The sequence below is a fragment of the Hyperoodon ampullatus genome, assembly GCF_949752795.1.
Source record: "Hyperoodon ampullatus genome assembly, chromosome: 12".
In the NCBI taxonomy this organism is placed as follows: Eukaryota; Metazoa; Chordata; class Mammalia; order Artiodactyla; family Ziphiidae; genus Hyperoodon; species Hyperoodon ampullatus.
The window spans coordinates 80,326,799-80,348,370 of NC_136925.1; the positions used below are offsets into that span (position 1 = coordinate 80,326,799).

General features: G+C 54.8%; 1 protein-coding gene across 2 annotated transcripts in view; it reads left to right on the plus strand.

Annotated features, from left to right (window-relative positions):
- SYNJ2 (synaptojanin 2) overlaps nucleotides 1–21,572 on the plus strand; it is a gene marked incomplete at both ends in the record, with an annotated part of 96,599 nt that overhangs the window by 29,412 nt on the left and 45,615 nt on the right. For both annotated transcript variants that reach the window (XM_079716906.1, XM_079716907.1), the window contains 3 exons: nucleotides 2,515–2,601; nucleotides 11,484–11,754; nucleotides 15,712–15,937. In XM_079716906.1, the coding sequence (XP_079573032.1) occupies nucleotides 2,515–2,601; nucleotides 11,484–11,754; nucleotides 15,712–15,937 (584 nt within the window). The remainder of the gene's footprint in view (nucleotides 1–2,514; nucleotides 2,602–11,483; nucleotides 11,755–15,711; nucleotides 15,938–21,572) is intronic.

Sequence of the window (21,572 nt, forward strand, 5' to 3'; positions counted from 1 at the left end):
CGAATGGGACAAAGTGGCCCCGTGGCGTTGTGCTTGTTTGTTTTTAAAATAGGATGAAAAGTCGTTTTTGTTTGTGTTTGTTTAATTTTCCCGGCGCGGGGGCGGGGGACGTGGTGTGTGGGCTTGTCCTCTGTGATCCAGCAGGGCAAGGGGTCAGTCTGTTTCCACGGCTTCTCCCACCTCTGAAGTGTGGATTTGACCACATTACTTTGGCTGGCAGTTTCCCGGGGTTTTGTTTATTCGGGCGGGTCTATTTGCAGAGGTGCATGAATGCACAAAGACCGCCTTGTTTTAGGGTCAGCAAAGTGAGACCTAGATGCTACTCCGGCTTCAGGGTTCTGTTCAAAGGCTTTGTAAAGCTCTGAGGGTTAAAATCTGACTTCTTCATGTCAGAATTATTCTCTTGCATTGAGCAACTTGTCCACCGAGGTGAGGACCAGGAGCTTCCTGTTTACCGCTCCCTGGTTAGACTGGGAGACACCATGTGTGGCCCTGAACAGGGCCTGCAGGGGGCAGTTCGCTTCCACCTGTGGGGTTGGGATTTCACAGGCTTTACCTGTCCTAGAGCTTCACCTGTCCTAGAGCAGAGAGCAGGCCACTTCCAGGAGGGCTCCATGGCACAGGACACAGGGCCCGTCCCTTAATGGCAGGTTTGTCACCACCCTGGGCAGAGAGCAGACCCGGGGATGGAGAGGGTGCCGCGTCCTCATTATCATCAGCGTGGGAGCTAAAGACCCATGGGCTCCAGGAACTGGGTTGTATCCATCTGGGGCCCCTCGGATGTCCACATCCTAATCCTCAGTTCCTGTGAATGTTACCCCACGTGGCAGGAGGGGCTTTGCAGATGTGATTAAGTTGAGGGCCTTGAGTTGGGAGATTGTTTGGGGTTATCTGGGGGCCCAGTGTACTCACAACGGTCCTTAACAGATGGAAGAGGGAGGCAGGAGAAGGAGAGAGAATGAAGTATGAAGATGGAAGCAGAGATCAGGGTGATGCGATTGCTGGCTTCAGAGAGTGAGGAAGCAGCCAGGAGCCAAAGGATGCAGGTGACTCTAGAAGCTGGAACAGGCAGGGAAATGGCTTCTTCTCTAGGGCCTCCAGAAGCAACCCCATCCTTTTGACATCTTGATTTTAACCCAGTGAAACCCATTTCAGAGACTTCGGACGAGCAGAATTATAAGATCACAAATTTGTGTTGTCCTGGGCCCCTGAGTCTGTGGTCGGTCATTTGTTACCGCAGCGGTGGAGACTAATACATATACCACCGCCTCCCAGCCGTCCCGCACCCTCTGAGGCAAGTCGATGGAGTCGGCAGGGCTATGGTAACTACCTTCAGGTTATTCTTCTCCCTGATCCCCCACCACCACCAAAAAAACCCCTAATCAAGTAGAAGAATTCACACGACTGTTGGAGGAAAATGTCATTTATTAAACTGGTTCTTAACCATATAACTTAACCATATAACTCCTTGGAGAGTCTGATGAAAATTATAGATCTTAGCCTCATAAAAATATACATCAAAAATTTTGTGTACGATTTTAGAGATCATACAGATTCCCCCAGAAGCTATCCGTGAAGCTCCGGTATCTGCCCAGGCCTTCCTCTGTCTCCCCAGATGGAGAGCCCTTGTATTATTGGGTTGGCCAAAAAGTCCGTTCGGGTTTTTCATGTTATGGAAAAGCCCAAACGGACTTTTTGGCCAACTCAATAGATGAATTCAGTTGAGGCTGAGTAACTGCTTCCCTAGTAAGTCTCCCTAATGGTATTTGCCAGGTCCTTATTTGAGGATTCATCCATGTTTATGTTTTGTTCTGTGCATTTAGAAATATTTTTCTGAGAAAGGGGTACAAAGGCCTGGCCCCTGTAACAGCCAGCGCCATCTCCGATGGCGTCTGTGGCATCATCGTCAAGGTCAAGGGCTCCCTGCTTCTAACAGTCTTTCTCTCTGTCAGTTTTTCTTCCTTTGCTTTTGCACCAGTCTGGGTCTCGCCCTGGGCGTTTCCAGTAACTGCTGAAGACCCGGGGCCTCTGTTCATCAGCCTGCCTTGGGATTCACTGGCCCCAGGCCTCCTGCTCAGCCCCCACGTGTTAGCTGGTCCCTGGGGGCAGCCTCCAGTGGACGATAGTTAAGAAGGAAGGTCCTCCCCATCAGGGAGCAGTGACTCACCGCTGTCTCTGAGCATGTGGACTGCGGTGCAGAGGGACGGGGCCGGTCTGCAGCAACTGCCCCTGGGCTCGAACCCTCACACCTCTGCCAGCCGGGGACTCCCCTCTGGCTCTCCAGCCCGCAGGCAGCTGTTGGAGCTTCCACAGAGCAAGCTTTTGGTGGGAAGGTCTAAGTTACTGCAGCTCAGTGATTTGCTGATCCTCAAACCTCCACAAATATTACTTGGAACCGAGCTATTGTCTCTGCGTTTTCTTTTGCGAGTGGGTGGGAGCTGCATTGGAAGCTGCAGTGAATGAACTGCAACAGGAGGCTCGGCTGACGCTGTCTGTGCTGTGTTTCTTCCCCAGCTCCCGAAGAAAAGGAGGTCATTAAAGGCCAGTATGGAAAGCTCACTGATGCTTACGGCTGCCTGGGGGAGCTCAGGTTGAAGTCCGGTGAGTACCCACTCCGAGGGGCAGCGGCTGTCAGACCCCCCTGGCTAGATTTCTGGTGCCGGGCAGAGCCTCTCTTATGTTAGTGTGGAAAGACTGTGGGATTTAGGCGTTTTATTTTAACTGTTATCATCTTTTCAAATGTTTCTTTCGCTGAGCCAGCTCCTCTGGGCTGGGGAGGAGGTCCAGGTGAGCGCAGCCTGGTCCTCACCTGCCAGTGCTGCTTCCTGCCCTGGATGCAGAGGAAGCTCACCTTCATCGTGTGCCCACCAGGATCTAAGGTTTTCCAGCCTGGTCTGGAGGTGGAGGGGTCAACCCAGGGGCTTGTTTGTTGTTTACAAGAGATCTGTGTTCCAGATGGGGTGGCGGTCAGAGGCCCGGAGCCCCTGGACTTGCTGGGTGTGTCTTGAGGGAGAGGGGCTGGGACGGCGCGTTGTTGGCAAAAGGAGAGAGAAGCCAGCAGCACCTGACCGTCGGGCACCACCGTGGGTGTGAGCGAGAACAAGGGAAAGAGCTTCAGACCTGGGCTGCGTAGTGTGACTAGAAGGGACAGAGAATCACAGGAGCAAGTGGGCATCCTGCTCGGTGTGACACTCGAGGGGCTGAGCCGTAGGCTGGGGCGGGGTGTCACCGCCTCCGTGTGGGACCCCTGGCTCACCTCTGCACTCCTGGACCTCTTGGGAGCCCTGGTGCACTTCTGGGGCTGCAGCCCCCGTGTCCTTCCTCCCCTCTCAGCTGCCTAATTTACAGCTGAGTGTCCCCGAGGACTTACGGGGCCAAGACCAGAGCAGGCTGTGAGTTTACCAAACGCAGGCTCTTCCTGAGCTGAGCGCGTGCATCTCCACATCCACGGAGCAGCTGTTTTCCTGGATCGAGGATTTTGAAAGCTGACAGAACAGCCCTGTTGTTTGCCATTACTTTTCTGGTCTTTTCTTTAGTGGGATGGTTTTTTTTCTGAACTATGATGATGACATTGATCATCTCCCAACAGTGTTTAGGAAAAGCATTCAGTACCCACATGACAAAATGCATTTATTAAATGTCTATTTTGTGCCAATGGCTAAGTATACATTAGATTCTTTAATCCTAAAAACAAGTCAGTGGGATACGGTATCTTTATCCTCGTTTTCAGTAAAGGAAACAGACTCAGAGGGTAAAAGATACTTGCCTGAGAAGCTTAGGTAGGATTCAAACCTGGATCTAGCTGCCTCTAGACCCTTGCTTTTTTCATGAAGATGTGCTGCCTGCCAAGGGTTTCTATAGGTTTTTTTCCCCTGCAGCAGTTTTTTTTTCTGAGGTTATGAAAAATTCCTGTGGCCTTTCCTCAGTCATGAGGATATGAGGATGACAGCTAACCTTACATGGTGCTTACTCTGTGCTAGCACTGTTTTAAGTGTTTTAATTTATCAACTCAGCTCTCCCAACAACCTGTGAGGTAGGGACTGTTACTGGCAGAGAGCTTAAGAGTTGTATTTCATCTGTTCTGTGACACATGTTTTATATTACAGCACCTGGACATTTAAGATATGTTACAGTTGTTGGCATCTTAGTTATACTTGGCAACATTCTTCCTGTACATAAATTAATGGTCCATTTCTCATATGTCACTAGCCCAAAGTCGGGCAGTCCTCAAGTGGCGACTGGGTTTTAAACTCTTGCTTTCTGGCTGCAGGGGCTTCCTTCAACCACCAGGCTGTTCTGTCCTGGAAGCAACAGAAAGGCTGAGATTTCAAGGCCAGGAAAGCAGTACCATCCCCACATCCCAGGGCAAAGCTTGTCTTCCTGGGCTATGATTTGAGATCAGGTCCAGGGAACTGGTCCTAACTGGGAAGGGTGGCAGCCCCCAGAGACATTGTCAGAGTGAGCCAGGGTGCCTGCGGGTGCCCAGCTGCAGCAGGCTCATCCCGGGGCGGGGAGTGGAGAGAGGTGACCAACGCCTAAAGCTGCCCTGGACAAGGCCGTCCTCCCCGCCTGCAGCCCTCCACCCTCCCCTGAGGGGTGAGTGAGCACAGCCTCTGGTCCCCAGCCCCCATTTCTGGTGTCCTCTGAGCACCCTCAGCCCTGCCCACCAGTGTCACCCTGCAGGGTGGGCTGTGAAGGCTCCCTGAGCATGGTGAGAGTGCGTTTGACTTTTGGAATGTCAGGATTATTTGGCCTTTCTCAACACGTTTCTGAAAGTGCCCAGGGTATCTGAAGGATGGAAGGATTGGGCCTTGTCATCGAGTTTTTCAAATTCCCTTTGGCTACACTGGGGAGTGTTTGGCTTTAACTTGAATTTCTTTTCCCACTGCAAGTCCCCACCCCAGTTCTATGGTCTGTTTTGTTTTTTTTTCCCCACCTGTGGAGGGTGTCAGCAGCACAGAGTGAAATTCCAACTTTCATTTGCTACCGAAACAACCAGCCCGAGTGGGAGTCGGCCGCCCCTTTTGATTTTCTTAGGCTGAAGGCCTCTGTACAAAGAGACTTCTCCTCAGGCTCTTAACTTGGGGCAGTTGTTCAGTTTCAATCTACCTCAGTGAAAATATCCTTTTATGTTAGAAATTAAGAAACATATACAGGTTCGTAGATTTTCGTGGAGAGCCAAAGTCCCTCCTTCCTCTCTGAAATGGCAGCAGGAAGGGGGTGGAGCCCCCGCAATAAGCCCCAGAGCTGGGCTTCCTGACACATAGACAGTACAAAGCATAGAAAGTGAGAGTATAGTTATGGAAAGAATTTATCCCAATGATTATAGGGATTTAACTCCCTTTTCACCTAAGCTCTCAAGGCCTCCCTATTTTCATAGCCTCAGGGGTTGAAGAAATTGAGGTCTCTAATGAATTGCGTCTCCTGGAGTTGTGCAGTGCACAGCCTGTGAAACTGTACATGCCAGTCCTGTAAACCTTCCGCCAGACAGCCGTCCTCAAATCTAGTTTCGGCTTCTCAACAGACTAACCTGAGTTAATTTAATCTCTGATTTCCTCTAAAAGCAGTAAAACTGCCTCAAGTCTATCTTACATAGTTCTGAAGGGGCTTATGTGAGAGAATGAACATGGATTGAACTTGGGTACTGAGTGTTGGGGGAGGCTGTCCTGCAGGGGGTGGGTCTTTCTTGGAGAACTAGGTGTGTGGCCCAGGCTGAGTGCCTTCAGGTCGGTGACTCCTGGTGGTGGTTAGTCTGCACAGGCCAGCCGAGGGCTGACTTCTCTGGGCAGTCACCGCAGAATGGAACGTCTCTGGAGAGGGAATTTCGAGTCTCTCTGAGCCTTTGAGATTCGGGGAAGGCAGTGTCCTCCAGCAAGTCTTGAAAGGTGATGGCCGTCAGTTGTAATAATTTATTTTAATACTTATACCCAGTGGTGTGCTCTACCACTGTTTGACTTCCAGCTCTCTTGGGGGAAATCCCTGACAGGTCGCGTTTGCCAGTTTCTGTGGTGTAAATGCACCCACCGTGGCTGACTTCAGGCCAGTGTGGAATTGGGATGTGATGTGCGCAGCTGGCTCCCGGGAGCTGGTGAAAGCTGCCAGCGCACCGTTGCCTGCACTGCTCTCATCTTCTTGGCAGGGAAGGGTAAAGAGGTACTTGAGATGAGCAGGTGGATACAGATAATTAGAATTCTGAGCTCGTTGGTAAGGGGCAGGGGCGGGAGCTCCAGGCTCCTCTGGCCACAGCTCATCACTTCACAGCTGGGGAAGCCTAGGCTCCCTAAGTCCCACGTTCACGGATCTGAGAGTATCCCCTACCAGCAGACGAGGAGGTAAGACAGTTTGTAGGCACCCAGGGTTGAGATCAGTACGCACCTGGCCGGGGAGAGAACTCCAAGGCCGAGTGAACACAGAGAAAACCCAACACAGAAGTGCCCAGCATCGTCCCTGAATGAACCATTGTGTCTGCTCCTGACTCATCGTGACTCCAGCGCCCGGCCTTCCCAGCCAGATGATGGGCGACAGGTGGCCACAGATGAGGCTCGGACCCTGGCACTGCAGGGGCCGGGGTTTCTCCTGGACAGCTCTGACTTGGAGCTGGGTTTTGAGGGAGAGGATTTCTACATTGATATTGAGGTTTTGGAGGCTTTTTAAAATTGTGGTAAAATATACATAAGATGAAATTTACCATTTTAAGCAGTTTTAAGCGTACAGGTCAGTGGCATTCACATTGTTGTGCAACCATCACCACCATCCGTCTCTTGAACGTTTTCCATCTTCCCAAACTGAAGCCCTGTCCCCGTGAACAAGTATATCTATCGGGTTGGTTGCATTCCGTTGCCCCACGCTGCACACTCAGGCTGCCTCTGTGTGCGGGTGTGACCTCTTCTGCTTGTGGCGTGTCTTTTTGGCCTGTGACCCATTTCTTGCCCGCACCCTCTCCTCACCTGACTCTGGCTGGCAACCTCTCACCCAGGCGTGGTCTTGCTTGGGCCAGAGCGCTGGAACCAGAGTGTTGGAGCTGGAAGGGACGGGGAGCCCATCTGGTGCCCAGAGAGGGCCTGGGACTTGTCTGAGGCCCCAGAGGCCATGGGAGGCGTGCAGAGCCCAGAGCCCCGTCTTCTGAGGCCAAGGCCAGCTTGGCTTTTGTCTTTGCCTTGCTACAAGGCCCTAACTGGTTTCCAGCCCCTGGACTCAGCCTTGACTAATGACTTCTGAGACATCCCCACCCCCATCCCAGGCCCAGTTTACTTCTGGGCCGCGAGAAAATTGATCCTGGGTTACCGGAAGCACAGCTTGGATCCCGTGCTCAAGGTGACGGCAGAGGGGATTTCTCACATGCCGGGGTGGGGGTGGGGTGGCGCGTCCCACCGGCCTCACTTTTACCCCTAGAGATGCCTTCCGTGTGGGATCGCAGGCTAACACCATCCTCACGGTACCACCCCCAACCCCTGTCTCCTGCAGTGCATGAGAGCATAGGGGCTGTTACACAGATGGGTAGACGGGGTGATGCCAGGGCTGGAGTGACCCCTGCCAGGCTGAGCAGGCCGGGCAGGTCCCCCTCCTGGAGGGACGGAGGCCTAGGGCTGTTCTTCTGGGGGTCACAGAGACTGTCCACGGTGCAGGACGTGGTTAGATCTGAGGAGAACAGTTTCCAAGCCCTCCACTCCTTACAGTAATCGGTTTGCCTAAAAATGTCCTGTGATGAGGGGCTGGTTTCTCACCCTCTCTGTTCCATCCACAACCACCCGTCTGCCCTCTTACCTTTCCCCTGCCCGGAATCTCACCGTGGTGGGCTGCTTCAGAAGTAAATGCCTCTAGGATGCCAGACAAAGGGACAGTTCAGAATACTGTCAGCTGTTGAGGAAGTCAGTCACCTCAATGACTAGGTAACAAATTTGTTGACAAGCCAGATGATAGTCAATTGTTTGCTTTCCACAAAATGGAAGAAGTAATTGGGGCATCAGCTGACAGCATTAACAGTAATTTTGTTGATAGATTATTGTGATTTCTTTTTTTTTTAACGTGTAGCTCAGAAGGATTTTGAAGGGTTGAGTGACATTTCTATAATGAAGCCCTTTCTGTTCCCACCTATTTTTTAATGTAAACGAGGTCTCTTAGTGTTCACTGCTATAAAAATGGAAAATAGAACTAGAACTGATATAGACTCTATCGATAGTTTCATTCCATCAATAAATAATATTTATCTATGAACTGTTAAGTCCCATCCATCCCATTAAGAGAAGCCTTTCCAACAAATCTTTACTTTTTCTATTAAACAATTATTTAACAAAAATGTTTTGTTTACATCGTTTGGCCAATCGTGTACTAAAAATCATTGCAGTGATAACTCAAGCCAGAAGAAACTCTTTTTAGAGACTTGGAGCTTCAGAATCCAGTTGCTGTACAATATGATCAGGTGAAGCACAAAATGTTACATTAGGATGAAGTTCTGTGGGGAAAGTGGACTGGAAATAGGAGAAAAAATCCCATCTGTTAAAGAAGATCTTGTTCATGGATTCCTTTAAACAATAGGTGATGATGAGTATGAATCACCGTCTATATTCCACTGGATGCTGGTAAAGAGGCCCACACCGGTTTTACTTTTACATGTCAATATTTAGCACATGCTGGAAAATATATCACTCACAACCATTTAAACTAATAATGAACACTTCTGGTGTCAATTTGAAAATGAGCTAGAGGTGCATTGGTCAGCCACAATTCTTAGAGAGACAACAGCCGAAGCTGTTGAAGGCCGCTGGACCTTATGGCTAGATGGAGCCTGGGCCAAGGTGAGACCCACGTTTGCATCTTGGTCCAACACAGACCAGCTGTGCACTGGGCGGGTGATTCAGCTCCCCGGGGACAGTCTCTTGTGTAAAATAGCAGCGCTGTTAGGCAGGTTGGCCGTCCTTCTGCAAGGACATGGTTAAGAGCACCGGCTCTGGAACCAGACTTGGCTTGAGTAACTTGCCCGGGTGGGATAGCCAGAAAGTGGATTCGAATCCCACCTCCCCGCTGTGCCACCTCGGGCAGGCTACTCACCCTCCCTGTGCCCCTGTCTCCCTTCCTTTGAATGGGGCTACAAATGGTACCTCCCTAATGGGGGTACTGGGGGAAAGTTTGTGGAATGGTGCCTGGCACACGGTACGCATCGCCCTGAGGATTAACTGTCACTAAAGCATCTGCTTCCAACGTGCTCCCACGTGGTGGCTCTTCTTACTCTTCACCCTCTCCTGAGCCCCTCGTCCCAGGACTCGGGAGCCCGATGCCTCGGTGGCGGCGGCCCCTTCCCTTTGCTCTCGTATATTTCAAGAGCCTTTTCATGCCTGCAGCTGCACGCCCGCCCCACGCCTCCCCCGGGCCACTGCCCTGCGCAGGGAGTGCGTGCTGCCTTCGGAGCGCCCTGGAACTCCTGCCAGGGACTCGGTCCCCCGACGCAGAGGCTGTTGAGGAAGTGGTGCCAGAAGCCCACTTCACGACTCGGATGGAGAGATGTGAAGTAGAATTTCCCACGCCTCCCCTGGAACCCACCCCCTCCAGAGTCTGATCTTGGGCTCGCAGCCTAGACCACCGGGCTGTCCTCTGGCCACTGCGAGGGGACGGTTCTCGCACTCTGCTTCACCCCGTGCTGAGCCCATCGGAAGAGGCAGATGGGATGCCTGGGCATTGGTTCTGGCACAGGCTGGGGTAGTATTTGTATTTGTCAGGCTGAAATTTGAGGATGTCAACCCTGCATAAACCCCACCTGTCTTCCAGAAGCGACGCCTGTTCTACTTAAGAAACTCAGCCCCCTGACACCTGTCACTGTCCACAGCATAACTGCCTTATTCTTGTTGTTTCAAAATGATTTCCTGATCATGTGACTGGAGACGTGGGCTACGAGCCAGTATGGTTGCCTGTTGTATGTGACCCCCAACCCCCGGTAGGCCTGGTACGAGTGGTGACCTATTTATCAAATGAAGGGCTCTTTAATAAAAACCAGATGTTACCCGACCCCCAGCAGGACTCCTTCCCATTCAGTGTGAGGAAGGAGTCTAGCATAAGTGAGCAGTGGAATTGGCAGTCTTAGGGGTCTCAGCAAAGTGTCCAGAGGTCTAAGGACGCTGACCACCATTGCTCCAGATAATGACCACTGAACATTTGGAGTAGATCTTGGTGGAATCGGGTCCTTTAAACCTCAGTAGGATGGGAGGAGTGTGCTCTGGACCCGAATCACACCAGCCCCTAAAGGCTAGTTACCCAAGTTACCTCCTGGGCCTTCTCCTGGAAAAGAGGACTATGGGGCAGTGTCCCCACTGTCCCCAGAGTAAAGCATTGCCTTGGAACAGAAAACAGCCACGGATGGTGTGGTGGCATCCCCGGAGAGGGGTGTGTCCTCCTCCTGGCAGTGGGGTCCGCACTGGTTGGGGTAACCTTTCACCGGGGGAGGGGAGGCTCAAGCTGCTCTCTCATTGGCCTATTTAGGAAGTGTTCATCAAACACTTGCCGTATGCAATGCCAGGATGCTGGGATACGACAACCAAACAGAGCCCTGCCCCTAAGGAACCCCCAATCTACTGGGGGACACACGCAGGGAAGGAGGCTGTTAGCTTTGTGTGTGACGAGCGCTACCCTTAGAAGGGACACCTAGCAGTGTCTTGGGAGAGCAGGGAAGCCTCCCTGGAGGAGGTGCTGCCGACCTGACCCCAGAAGGGTGGAGAGGAGTCCTCCTGGGAAGGGGGCTGGGTAGAGGCGTTGGGACGGCTCTTGCTGGTCTAGAGGCTGAGGGTGGGAAGGTGACTGGGGAGGGAGTTGAGGAAGGCCTCGCTGGCAGAGGCCCAGGGGTGCAAGGGCGCATCTGAGGAGCTGCAGAGACGGCGTGTAAAAGCTGCTGGACTCTGGGCGCTGTGTGTGGGAAGGGGCAGGAGGTGGGCAGGAGCGGCTCGGAGGCCCCAGATGTTCCCACTTCAGCCCTGTGGGCAAGTGGGAGCCTGGAAGGATTTCAGCAAAGGAGGGAGGTCTGCGATCAAGCGGGTTTGGGAGGCCGCTGCAGCGATGGAGCTTGGAGGACTGACTCCGGCTGGGGCCCTGAGGACTCGTGGGGAGGGTGGATTTGAGAGGCTTGAGGTGTGGGGCTGGGAAGGCTCCAGGCAGGCATATCCTTAGACTCTGGAGGGCAGCGGGACCACCTGGGCTTGGTAAGCGCAGCCTGCTGGCCCGGCCCCAGAGGCCTGGGTGGTGCCGAGAATTCACATTTCTAACAGGCTGCAGGTGACACTGCCGCTGCTGGACAGGGGTCGGGCTCTGGAACCACGGCTCCAGGCTTCAGGCTCAGGTGACAGGGCGGACCCCTGAGCCACGGAGTTTAGGAAGGCGAGGTCTGGGGGATGCGAAGGCGAGAACAGGAAGTTGCGTGGTTGCAGCTGAAAGCCCGGCTGCCCGTCACCCGCCGCTCTGCTGCCCGTGATCCTCAGCCCCCATGTCTCACTCCCTTCCAGGTGGCACCTCCCTGAGCTTCCTGGTTTTGGTGACGGGCTGCACATCTGTGGGCAGAGTTCCAGAGGCCGAAATCTACAAAATCACCGCCACCGACTTTTACCCACTTCAGGAAGAGGCCAAGGAGGAGGACCGCCTCACAGCCTTGAGGAAGATCCTCAACTCAGGGGTCTTCTACTTCTCGTGGCCCAATGATGGGTCTTGCTTCGACCTCACTGTCCGGGCACAGAAGCAGGGCGATGACAGCTCCGAGTGGGGCAACTCCTTCTTCTGGTGAGGCCCTGGGGCCCGGGCTCTACTGCCCCCAGCTTACATGGAGGGCGGGCTCCGATGGGTGCCTACATCCTTGATCTCCACTTTGCATCATCCCCGGCATGTGGGTCACCTATGAGAGCTGTGATCTGTGCCCGCTCACTCTCCGCACAATGAGAGGAAAACAAGCCCCACTCCCCACCAGGGATCAGGGAGGGTGTTCAACATGGTTTAATGCAGACTTAGGAAGGAAAATCTGCTCCATAAGTAAAGAGCATAAGTGCCAGCATCTGCTGGTTTCTCCTAAGTGCCTGGGCTGTGCTCAGTGCTTCCCTGGCCGCTGGTCCCCTCCGTTCTCCTGGTTATCCTCCAGTGTACAGACATTTACCACCGACATTTATAAAGTACTGTTCTAAGTTCTCTGGGGGTCATAACTCACATAATCCGCATAGTAACCAATGAGGTAGGGTCTGTTATCCCCATTTTACAGGTAAGGAGACTGAGGCTTGAATAACAGAGGGAATTTGAACCCAGGCATCTGGCTCCAGATCCCATGCTGTTAATCACGAAGCCAAACCAGTTGTATCAATGGCAAAACTGAGTCATCCTGCCAAGGTGGTGTGCAGTAGTGTGATAAGACAGACCTGAAGCCCAGGCAAAAGTGGTTGGGTTTCTGTATGTTTAGGGTCATCTGGGCGCTCCTTCAGGGACTAGCTAGGTGTGGATGACCCTATAAATATGTAAATTATCTCCCTTTTTGGGCTCCAGGGGTCCTGACCCTCACCAGTCCTGTGAAAGAGCCAGGGGGGTGCAGTGATTCACATGCAATGGAGCTGTTCCCCTCAGGTTTACCAGGAGCTGAGAGTCAGAAGCAAAAGTGATGAAAATCCTGCTGTAGATATTGTTCCAATACACCTCACATAATGAGGCGTTCCTAGATTCCAGTGTTGGCCTTTGGGCAACACCAGTTTCTAGCCCTGAGTCAGGGCTGATGAGGTTTCTTTGTGCCCTTTATTTATGCATCCCTCCCTTACCCAAACAGAGGAGATCATAGGTTTCCACCACCAGATAAGTGTACTTACCTTGGTGCTTGGGACTCCCACAAGTGAATTCCTGACTTCCATTTGGAGAAAGGGGTTTCACCCTGTCCTTCCATGTGTCCCCATACTCCCTGCCCCACCAAATCTTCTTAGGTTCTCTGGTTTTGTTGAGTTTGGGGGGCAGATGCGTGCTCAAACTTCAAGCATGTGAATCTCCTACTGATTTTGTTAAAATACAGATTTTGATTGAGCAGGGCTGGGCTGGGGCCCGAGACTCGGCATTTCTAGCAAGGAGCCAATGGTGACGCCAGTGCTGCTGGTTTGAGGACCACACTCTGAGTAACAGGTCCAGGGGATGGTGTGTCTGTGAATCACTACTTCCATTTTGCAGGTGCATGTGCCCCTGAAGGCAGCCAAGCTCAGGGACACAGGGGCTGTGGGTTACGAGGGGTCTTTGTTAGGCCGGGGGCTCATTTTCAGCTGGGACTGTCTGATGAGCAGAGGCTAGAGGTCTCAGAGGCTGTAACATTTGTTGGATGCCTGGAGAATCTGGATTGCCCTTTGTACCTGCTCTTTCCAGGCCTCCTGATGCCAGCTCTGTGGTTGGAGATTTGAGATCCACAAAGAAGACAAAGCAGAGAATCACAGAGTGAAGGCTGAGAGAGGCTTGGGAAGGGGGAGGCCCCACGTGGACACTAGACTGTCTTGAGCTCTGGAGGGTGCTAGGCTGCTGGGCCATCCCACACTCCAGGGCGTGGTGTTTGGGCTCAGGGCGGCACCCATGGAGCTGACCACAGCTGAGTCAGCCCCAGCTTGTGTGGTCACGGGCTTGATGGCCTGAACCCACCATTTGGGGTGCAGTGTTCAAGGTCTGAACCCACATCTGGAGTCAGATGGGGTCAACGCTGAACGTGGCTGGTGTACAGCAGGGTGAAGGCATTTTTCTGGGCTGGTTACTGTTCCCCACCGATCGTTGCTTCCTAGTACCATCCAGTCCTGGAAGGAGACGCAAGCTGTTTTCTTTTATAGGTTTGGGTTTCTTCCTTCAAGGATATGAGCTGTCCTCCCACAGTGGGTTAGGCCAGTGTGACCACAAACAGGATTATTTAGAGTTGTCTGTTTGGCAAACGGTTCCTTCTCCTGACCCCTAGTGACTGATGGCAGCCATAGCCGTGGGGCTGGAAGACGCTGGAATATTCTGGAGGCCTTCCCTTGATGCTGATTTCATGTGTGGGTTACTGTAGATGGTTTATCATCTGAATTTTAGAGAGGGTTTCAGAAGAGGGGAAGGTGTTTTTGTAAAGTAATGCTTCATGCTCATCATTCTTGAGGCAGACCAGCGCCCTGGTGTGAGAGGTCAGGCATGGCCCTGCTCCTGGGGGGTGGTGTCCCTTAGTGCCCACGCGGTCACGTCGGGGAGGCTGGTCTGAGAGCAGGGAGTGGCTGCTTCTTGCCACTTGGAGAAGCCGCCTGAGACGTCAGAGCTCACAGCACACTTCTCCAGAAATGAGAGAGCTGCTTAGGGCAGGAACAGTGCTGCCTTTTTTAAACAAATAGGGCATTGTGATCTAGATTAGCTTGCTACCCTGTGGTGGTTCCTGCCTCCTGGGGAGCGTGTTAGGGGCCTCAGAACGGCACTGCTTGGGTCCCCTGGGTGAACCGTGTGGAGCCCGGAAGAAGCCTGAGGCCCGTGCACACCCTCCGAGCCCCACTTCTCAGAGCAACCACTTACCTGCTCGGTAAGCGCTGGGGAGGCCGAGCGAGAGATGAGAGCAGGGTGTGGCCATGCACAGGTGCAGCTGTCAAGGTAGGGCCTTCAGCAGGAGAGGCTCGGGGTGAAGAGCAGAGCTCCAACTCCACGCTGCCGCTTACTGGCACCGTGACCTTGGGCAAGTACTTCTCTTCTGTGCCTCAGTTTCTTCATCTGTAAAATGGGGTGAATGATAACACCTGGTACATAGGGCTGTTTCCAGGATGAAGTGAGTTGATCCATCCCAAAGCACTTAGAACGGTGCTCGGTGCCCTTGATAAACGTTGGCTGTTATCCCCATGGTTATCATCGTGGATGCCAGAGACCCAGAACAATCCACTGGGTATGGGGAGGAAGTACTAGAACTTTCATTAGGTTTTATGTTCATCTCATCCCGTTTATTTATTATCCATTGCTTTGTAATGCTCTCATTACATTCACCTTGTGGGATCTGAATATAATTTAAGTAAACATGTAAGCATGCATATTTTTAATTATTTTTATGATTTGTCAGTTTATCATTTATCACTATCCTTTCATCATAAAACATGATTAAATTTTTTTTTTTTTTTTTTTTTTTTTTTTTTTTTTTTTTTTTTTTTTTTTTTTTTTGTGGTATGCGGGCCTCTCACTGTTGTGGCCTCTCCCGTTGCGGAGCACAGGCTCCGGATGCGCAGGCTCAGCAGCCATGGCTCACGGGCCCAGCCGCTCCGCGGCATATGGGATCCTCCCAGACCGGGGCACGAACCCGTATCCCCTGCATCGGCAGGCGGACTCTCAACCACTGCGCCACCAGGGAGGCCCCCATGATTAAATTTTTACTGATGGGATTTATTATCAAAAACTGCAGAGGCCACCAGTGTAAACAGAGGCTTCTCTGAGATTCCCTGAAAGGCCTGTGACTGACTCACACCTGTACCTGGATTCCATTCACTGATACTGACGCCTGGGAGTAGCTTCAGGAAAGGACTCCTAGCCCTTTCCTGCTGCACGTGTCTCCGTGGCCCTGCCGTTTGGCGTGTCTCTAAAGCACAGGAACGTCCCGGGCTGTGTGTCCCGAGTGTGGAGTTCATGGGGGGTGTGCAGTGCGGGAAAGCAGCCCCTAGGCACCTCCCCGACTTGCTCTGGGCACGGTGTTTCCTCGAGGATGTGAGGCGGCCTGAACCGCTGTGGGGCTCTGTTTTGCAGGAACCAGCTGTTGCACGTGCCCCTGAGGCAGCACCAGGTGCGCTGCTGTGACTGGCTGCTGAAGGTCATCTGCGGGGTGGTGGCTGTCCGCACGGTGTATGCCTCTCACAAGCAGGCCAAGGCCTGCCTCATCTCCCGTATCAGCTGCGAGCGCGCCGGCGCTCGCTTCCACACCCGAGGCGTGAACGACGACGGCCACGTGTCCAACTTCGTGGAGACGGAGCAGGTCAGTGCCCAGGCCGGCCCGTGGCCCCCGCTGGTTCAGAGCAGAGGAACCTGTGCGAACTTGTTTCCGTTGGAGGCGGGGGCGCCAGAGGCAGTTTCTCATGAATGTGGCTCCTCCCTCTCCCAGGAGCACAGAGTGTGTCCCTGGGGCTCTGTCTGCAAATGTGGCCTCGGGTTTGCATGCTGTATCTTTTCTTTCTATCTATCTATCTATCTATTTATGTATTTATGGCTGCGTTGGGTCTTCGTTGCTGCATGCGGGCTTTCTCTAGTTGTGGTGAGCGGGGGCTACTCTTCGCTGCGGTGCGCAGGCTTCTCATGGCGGTGGCTTTTCTTGTTGTGGAGCACGGGCTCTAGGCGCGTGGGCTTCAGTAGTTGTGGCACACGGGCTCAGTAGTTTGTGGCTCACGGGCTTAGTTGCTCCGCGGCATGTGGGATCTTCCCGGACCAGGGCTCAAACCCGTGTCCCTTGCATTGGCAGGTGGATTCTTAACCACTGTGCTACCAGGGAAGTCCCTGCGTGCTGTATCTTTTTTGATTCTCTTCTCACGCTGGAAAAGTGTTGCTTACCCAGGGGTATTTTCAGCTAAAAAGAAGAAGGAATTTTTGCCGTGATATCACGAAGGGTGGCGGTTTTTCAGAGAGCAGCTGACAAATGAACCAATAGGGTTTGAAAATCTTTTTAAGACAAAAGTAAGTAGATGAATAATGGCAGGATGAGAGAAGGAAGTTATTTTTCATTCTCGATCCACTGAAGCTTCTTCCTGGAAGCAAGTCTTAGCAGCTGGGAGTTGTGAAATCTGCATGTGAGGCAGCAGTTGCTTTCAGCTCCGTGGAATAGAACCTTCTGCTTAATTTCTCATTGACTTTTTTCCCCCCTAAATTCTGTTCTCATTCCCAGAGATGCTGTCTTACAACTGCTTTATTTATTATTATTATTATTATTATTATTTTGCTAACAGGCGATTTTTTTGCGAACATGCTAACATGCGATATTATCCTACACGGTAGGATAATACCACCGTGTAGACTAACAGATAGAATAAATCAAAGGAAAGCCCATGAAAGGCACAGGTGTAGTATTGCCGTGGGTGTCAAGCTGCAAACAGCCCGTGTTTATTTAGAGGTGATGGGACTTTGCATCCCCTCTTACGGCTGCAGCTGCGACAGGTGTTTCCTACCAGGACTTTAGCCAGTTTAATTCAGCACAGATCTGAGCACTTGCCTTCGGTGTGTGAGCTGGACCTGCCTGGGCTTTTGGAGGGCACAGAGTGGGGAGGGTCCTCTTGGGGTCAGATGCTGAGTAGGGGGCTGTCAGTCAGCAGCCTGAAGATGAGCAGAGGGGCAGTTTCTTGCCTGTGACTTGCAGCTCTCCTGGACATAGACGCGGCTGGTAAATAAACACCTGGTTAAAAATGACAGAGAAAACGCGGCCCCCAAATGGGGGCCTTCCTCACCGTGTTCCATCCCGGTCTTTATCCTTGTGGTATTAGTCTTTGCAGCATTCAGTTCATTCCACAGATCTCAATTACTTTTCACCTGCCACAGGCTGAGCGCTGTGCTAGGAAGTGGGGGCCAAAGATGCAAAGCATTTTTGGACAAAATCAAAATACCAGAGACCCTGAACCTGGTAGCTGAGCGGGATTTAGGAGGCTTCCAGCGGGCAGCCCTGGGGCGAGCCCCTGCGGTTCAGCCTTCGCCTCGTTCCCCATCCCGCCCTTGGGCAGAGAGTACCTTGTTTAGTGCTCCTGAGATGTTTTTGGATTTCAACCAGTTTTTTAAAAATTGGGGTCCCATCTACTGTGTCTTGTCAAGTAAGTCATTGAAAAAGCAGCTGGCCTCCTTATCACTGTCTGTTCCTAAATGATAAGACATTTTAACACTGAAAATGTAAGAGGATGTAGTAGTTTCCTACATTCCTATGTTCCTGCTGTAACGAGCGCGACAAATGATGGGAGTGGGGGAGTGCTGAAAAGGCCTGAAATGTATTGTCTCCTAGTCCTGGAGGCCAGAGCCCGAGATCAAGGCGTGCGCACCGCCGCGCTCCTTCTGAAGCCTCTGGGGGAGGAGCCTTCCTGCTGGCAGCTTCTGACGCCCGGCTGTGGCAGCATCACTCCCATCTGTCTCCAGCACCACGTGGCATCGTCTCCCTGTGTGTGTGTGTTTCTCCCCTTTACATAAGGACACCAGGCATATTGGATTCAGGGCCCATCCTACTCCAACCTGACCTTTCTTAACTAATTGTATCTGCAATGGCTCTTATCTCCAAGTAAGGTCACATTCCCAGGTGCTGGAGGTTAGGCCTTCAACATATCTTTTTTTTTTTTTTTGCGGTACGCGGGCCTCTCACTGCTGTGGCCTCTCCCGTTGCAGAGCACAGGCTCCGGACGCGCAGGCTCAGCGGCCATGGCTCACGGGCCCAGCCGCTCCGCGGCATGTGGGATCTTCCCAGACCGGGGCACGAACCTGTGTCCCCTGCATCGGCAGGCGGACTCTCAACCACTGCGCCACCAGGGAAGCCCCTTCAACATATCTTTGAGGGGGGCCGCAATTCAACCCAACACAAGGACATAATCTGACATCAACAGATTAGGGCTGTGCTTTAACTGCAGTACACTTAACTTTATGAACAGCCTCCCTGTTGTCCTTGCTCTTCTCATTTTTCTGCAGACTAGGGTTGGGCCCCTGCTCTGGTTCTTCTGTCTAAGTGTGCCTGGTGACTTGTGCTTGTGTCCTGCCTGCCCCGTGTCCGTGCTCGGGCTCGGAGGCAGGGACCCTGTCCCCTCCAGCAGCGCGCGGCCGCCCGCGAGCCCTTGGAGCTCGCAGCGCCCTGCCCCCCGCTCCTGCAGCCCACGCTGTTACTTAAATTGCCGGCACCTGCCTCCCTTCGCGGGCTCGGGGAGGGCTTTATTGGCTCCTGTAAGCTTTGTGGGCTTCCGGGTTTGTGTTTTTCCTCCGTTTCCTCCTCCGGGCTGCTCTCTGGATGAGGCTCTCGCCCCGACCTTGCTCCCGGGAGCAGCGGATGAGCTGACAGTCAGCCAGACATCACCAGCGGCTGTCCTGCCGGGATCCAGAGGCTGCAAGTGAGCCCCACGGTGATTTCGTTTTCACAGACACACATGGGGCAGGAGGTCGTGGGCTTGCACCCAAAGCACTTCCTCGTGGGGCGCGTGCGTTTCAGGCTGCTCCCCACGGACCTCTACACCACGGGAGGAGCCGGACGATTCATGCCAGCGGGGCCCCCAAACAGCGTGACCGCCCTGGCGTGTGGAGGAGAAGGTGACCCCAGGGGAGGGGTCGTTTCCCAGAGCCGATCCAGGGGTGTCCTCGTCGGCAACACAGATGCACATCCTGAGGCCCTCGGCTGAGTCTGATCAGGAGCCTGCAGGGTGGGGTCACAGCAGGGAGGAGAGAGACCAGCTGGCCCTCGGGGGTGCTTCCCACGGTGAGTGGTCCGTGCTCAGCTGTGAGCCTCCTACCTGGAGAGAGAAGGAAAGACAGCAGAGCAAGTGAGGGCAGGGAGAGGCCTGTGTGCTAGCGGAGGACCCTGCAAGGCGAGGAGTCTTGGAGGAGGACGCCGGGAGGTGGGGGGTCTTGGAGGAGGACGCCGGGAGGTGGGGGGTCTTTCAGGAGGACGCCGGGAGGTGGGGGGTCTTTCAGGAGGACGCCGGGAGGTGGGGGGTCTTGCAGGAGGACGCCGGGAGGTGGGGGGTCTTGCAGGAGGACGCCGGGAGGCGGGGGGTCTTGGAGGAGGACGCCGGGAGGTGGGGGGTCTTGCAGGAGGACGCCGGGAGGCGGGGGGTCTTGGAGGAGGACGCCGGGAGGCGGGGGGTCTTGCAGGAGGACGCCGGGAGGCGGGGGGTCTTGGAGGAGGACGCCGGGAGGCGGGGGGTCTTGGAGGAGGACGCCGGGAGGCGGGGGGTCTTGCAGGAGGACGCCGGGAGGCGGGGGGTCTTGCAGGAGGACGCCGGGAGGCGGGGGGTCTTGCAGGAGGACGCCGGGAGGCGGGGGGTCTTGCAGGAGGACGCCGGGAGGTGGGGGGTCTTGCAGGAGGACGCCGGGAGGCGGGGGGTCTTGGAGGAGGACGCCGGGAGGTGGGGGGTCTTGCAGGAGGACGCCGGGAGGTGGGGGGTCTTGCAGGAGGACGCCGGGAGGCGGGGGGTCTTGGAGGAGGACGCCGGGAGGCGGGGGGTCTTGGAGGAGGACGCCGGGAGGTGGGGAGTCTTGCAGGAGGACGCCGGGAGGTGGGGGGTCTTGCAGGAGGACGCCGGGAGGCGGGGGGTCTTGGAGGAGGACGCCGGGAGGCGGGGGGTCTTGGAGGAGGACGCCGGGAGGTGGGGGGTCTTGGAGGAGGACGCCGGGAGGTGGGGGGTCTTGCAGGAGGACGCCGGGAGGCGGGGGGTCTTGGAGGAGGACGCCGGGAGGTGGGGGGTCTTGGAGGAGGACGCCGGGAGGCGGGGGGTCTTGGAGGAGGACGCCGGGAGGCGGGGGGTCTTGGAGGAGGACGCCGGGAGGCGGGGGGTCTTGCAGGAGGACGCCGGGAGGCGGGGGGTCTTGGAGGAGGACGCCGGGAGGCGGGGGGTCTTGCAGGAGGACGCCGGGAGGCGGGGGGTCTTGGAGGAGGACGCCGGGAGGCGGGGGGTCTTGGAGGAGGACGCCGGGAGGCGGGGGGTCTTGGAGGAGGACGCCGGGAGGTGGGGGGTCTTGCAGGAGGACGCCGGGAGGCGGGGGGTCTTGGAGGAGGACGCCGGGAGGCGGGGGGTCTTGGAGGAGGACGCCGGGAGGCGGGGGGTCTTGCAGGAGGACGCCGGGAGGCGGGGGGTCTTGGAGGAGGACGCCGGGAGGCGGGGGGTCTTGGAGGAGGACGCCGGGAGGTGGGGGGTCTTGGAGGAGGACGCCGGGAGGCGGGGGGTCTTGGAGGAGGACGCCGGGAGGCGGGGGGTCTTGGAGGAGGACGCCGGGAGGTGGGGAGTCTTGCAGGAGGACGCCGGGAGGCGGGGGGTCTTGGAGGAGGACGCCGGGAGGTGGGGGGTCTTGGAGGAGGACGCCGGGAGGTGGGGGGTCTTGCAGGAGGACCCTGGGAGGTGGGGGGTCTTGCAGGAGGACGCCGGGAGGTGGGGAGTCTTGCAGGAGGACGCCGGGAGGTGGGGGGTCTTGGAGGAGGACGCCGGGGGGTGCGGGGTCTTGCAGGAGGAGGCTGGGGGGTGAGGAGTCTTGCAGGAGGACCCTGGGAGGTGGGAAACCACGGAGGGAGAGGAAGACACAAGGCGTTGCCTGCTTCGTGACCTGGCATTTAGAGAAATGGCAGGACCTGAAACCTCATGTCTGCACCTGAGGGTGCAGGCAGCAACCTGAGGACATTGGTACTGAGCCCGCGGCAGGAAGGAGCATTGCCTGGGGCAGCTTGGCCCCTCTTGTGTTGCCTGCAGGTCCCCTCCGGCCTGTGCCCTCTGCTAAGGGACTGAGACCTTAGCCACTGGGGAGGGGAGGTCCTGTAGCAGAGGCACGAGGCGGTTGATGGGCTGCTTGCCTCTGTCATTCAGACAAGCGATGGGGTGAGACGGAGCAGGCTGGGTCTCTGACGTGGAGACTAACTCTCAGGGAGCCAGAAAAGGGAGGTGTTTTCAAACCATCCA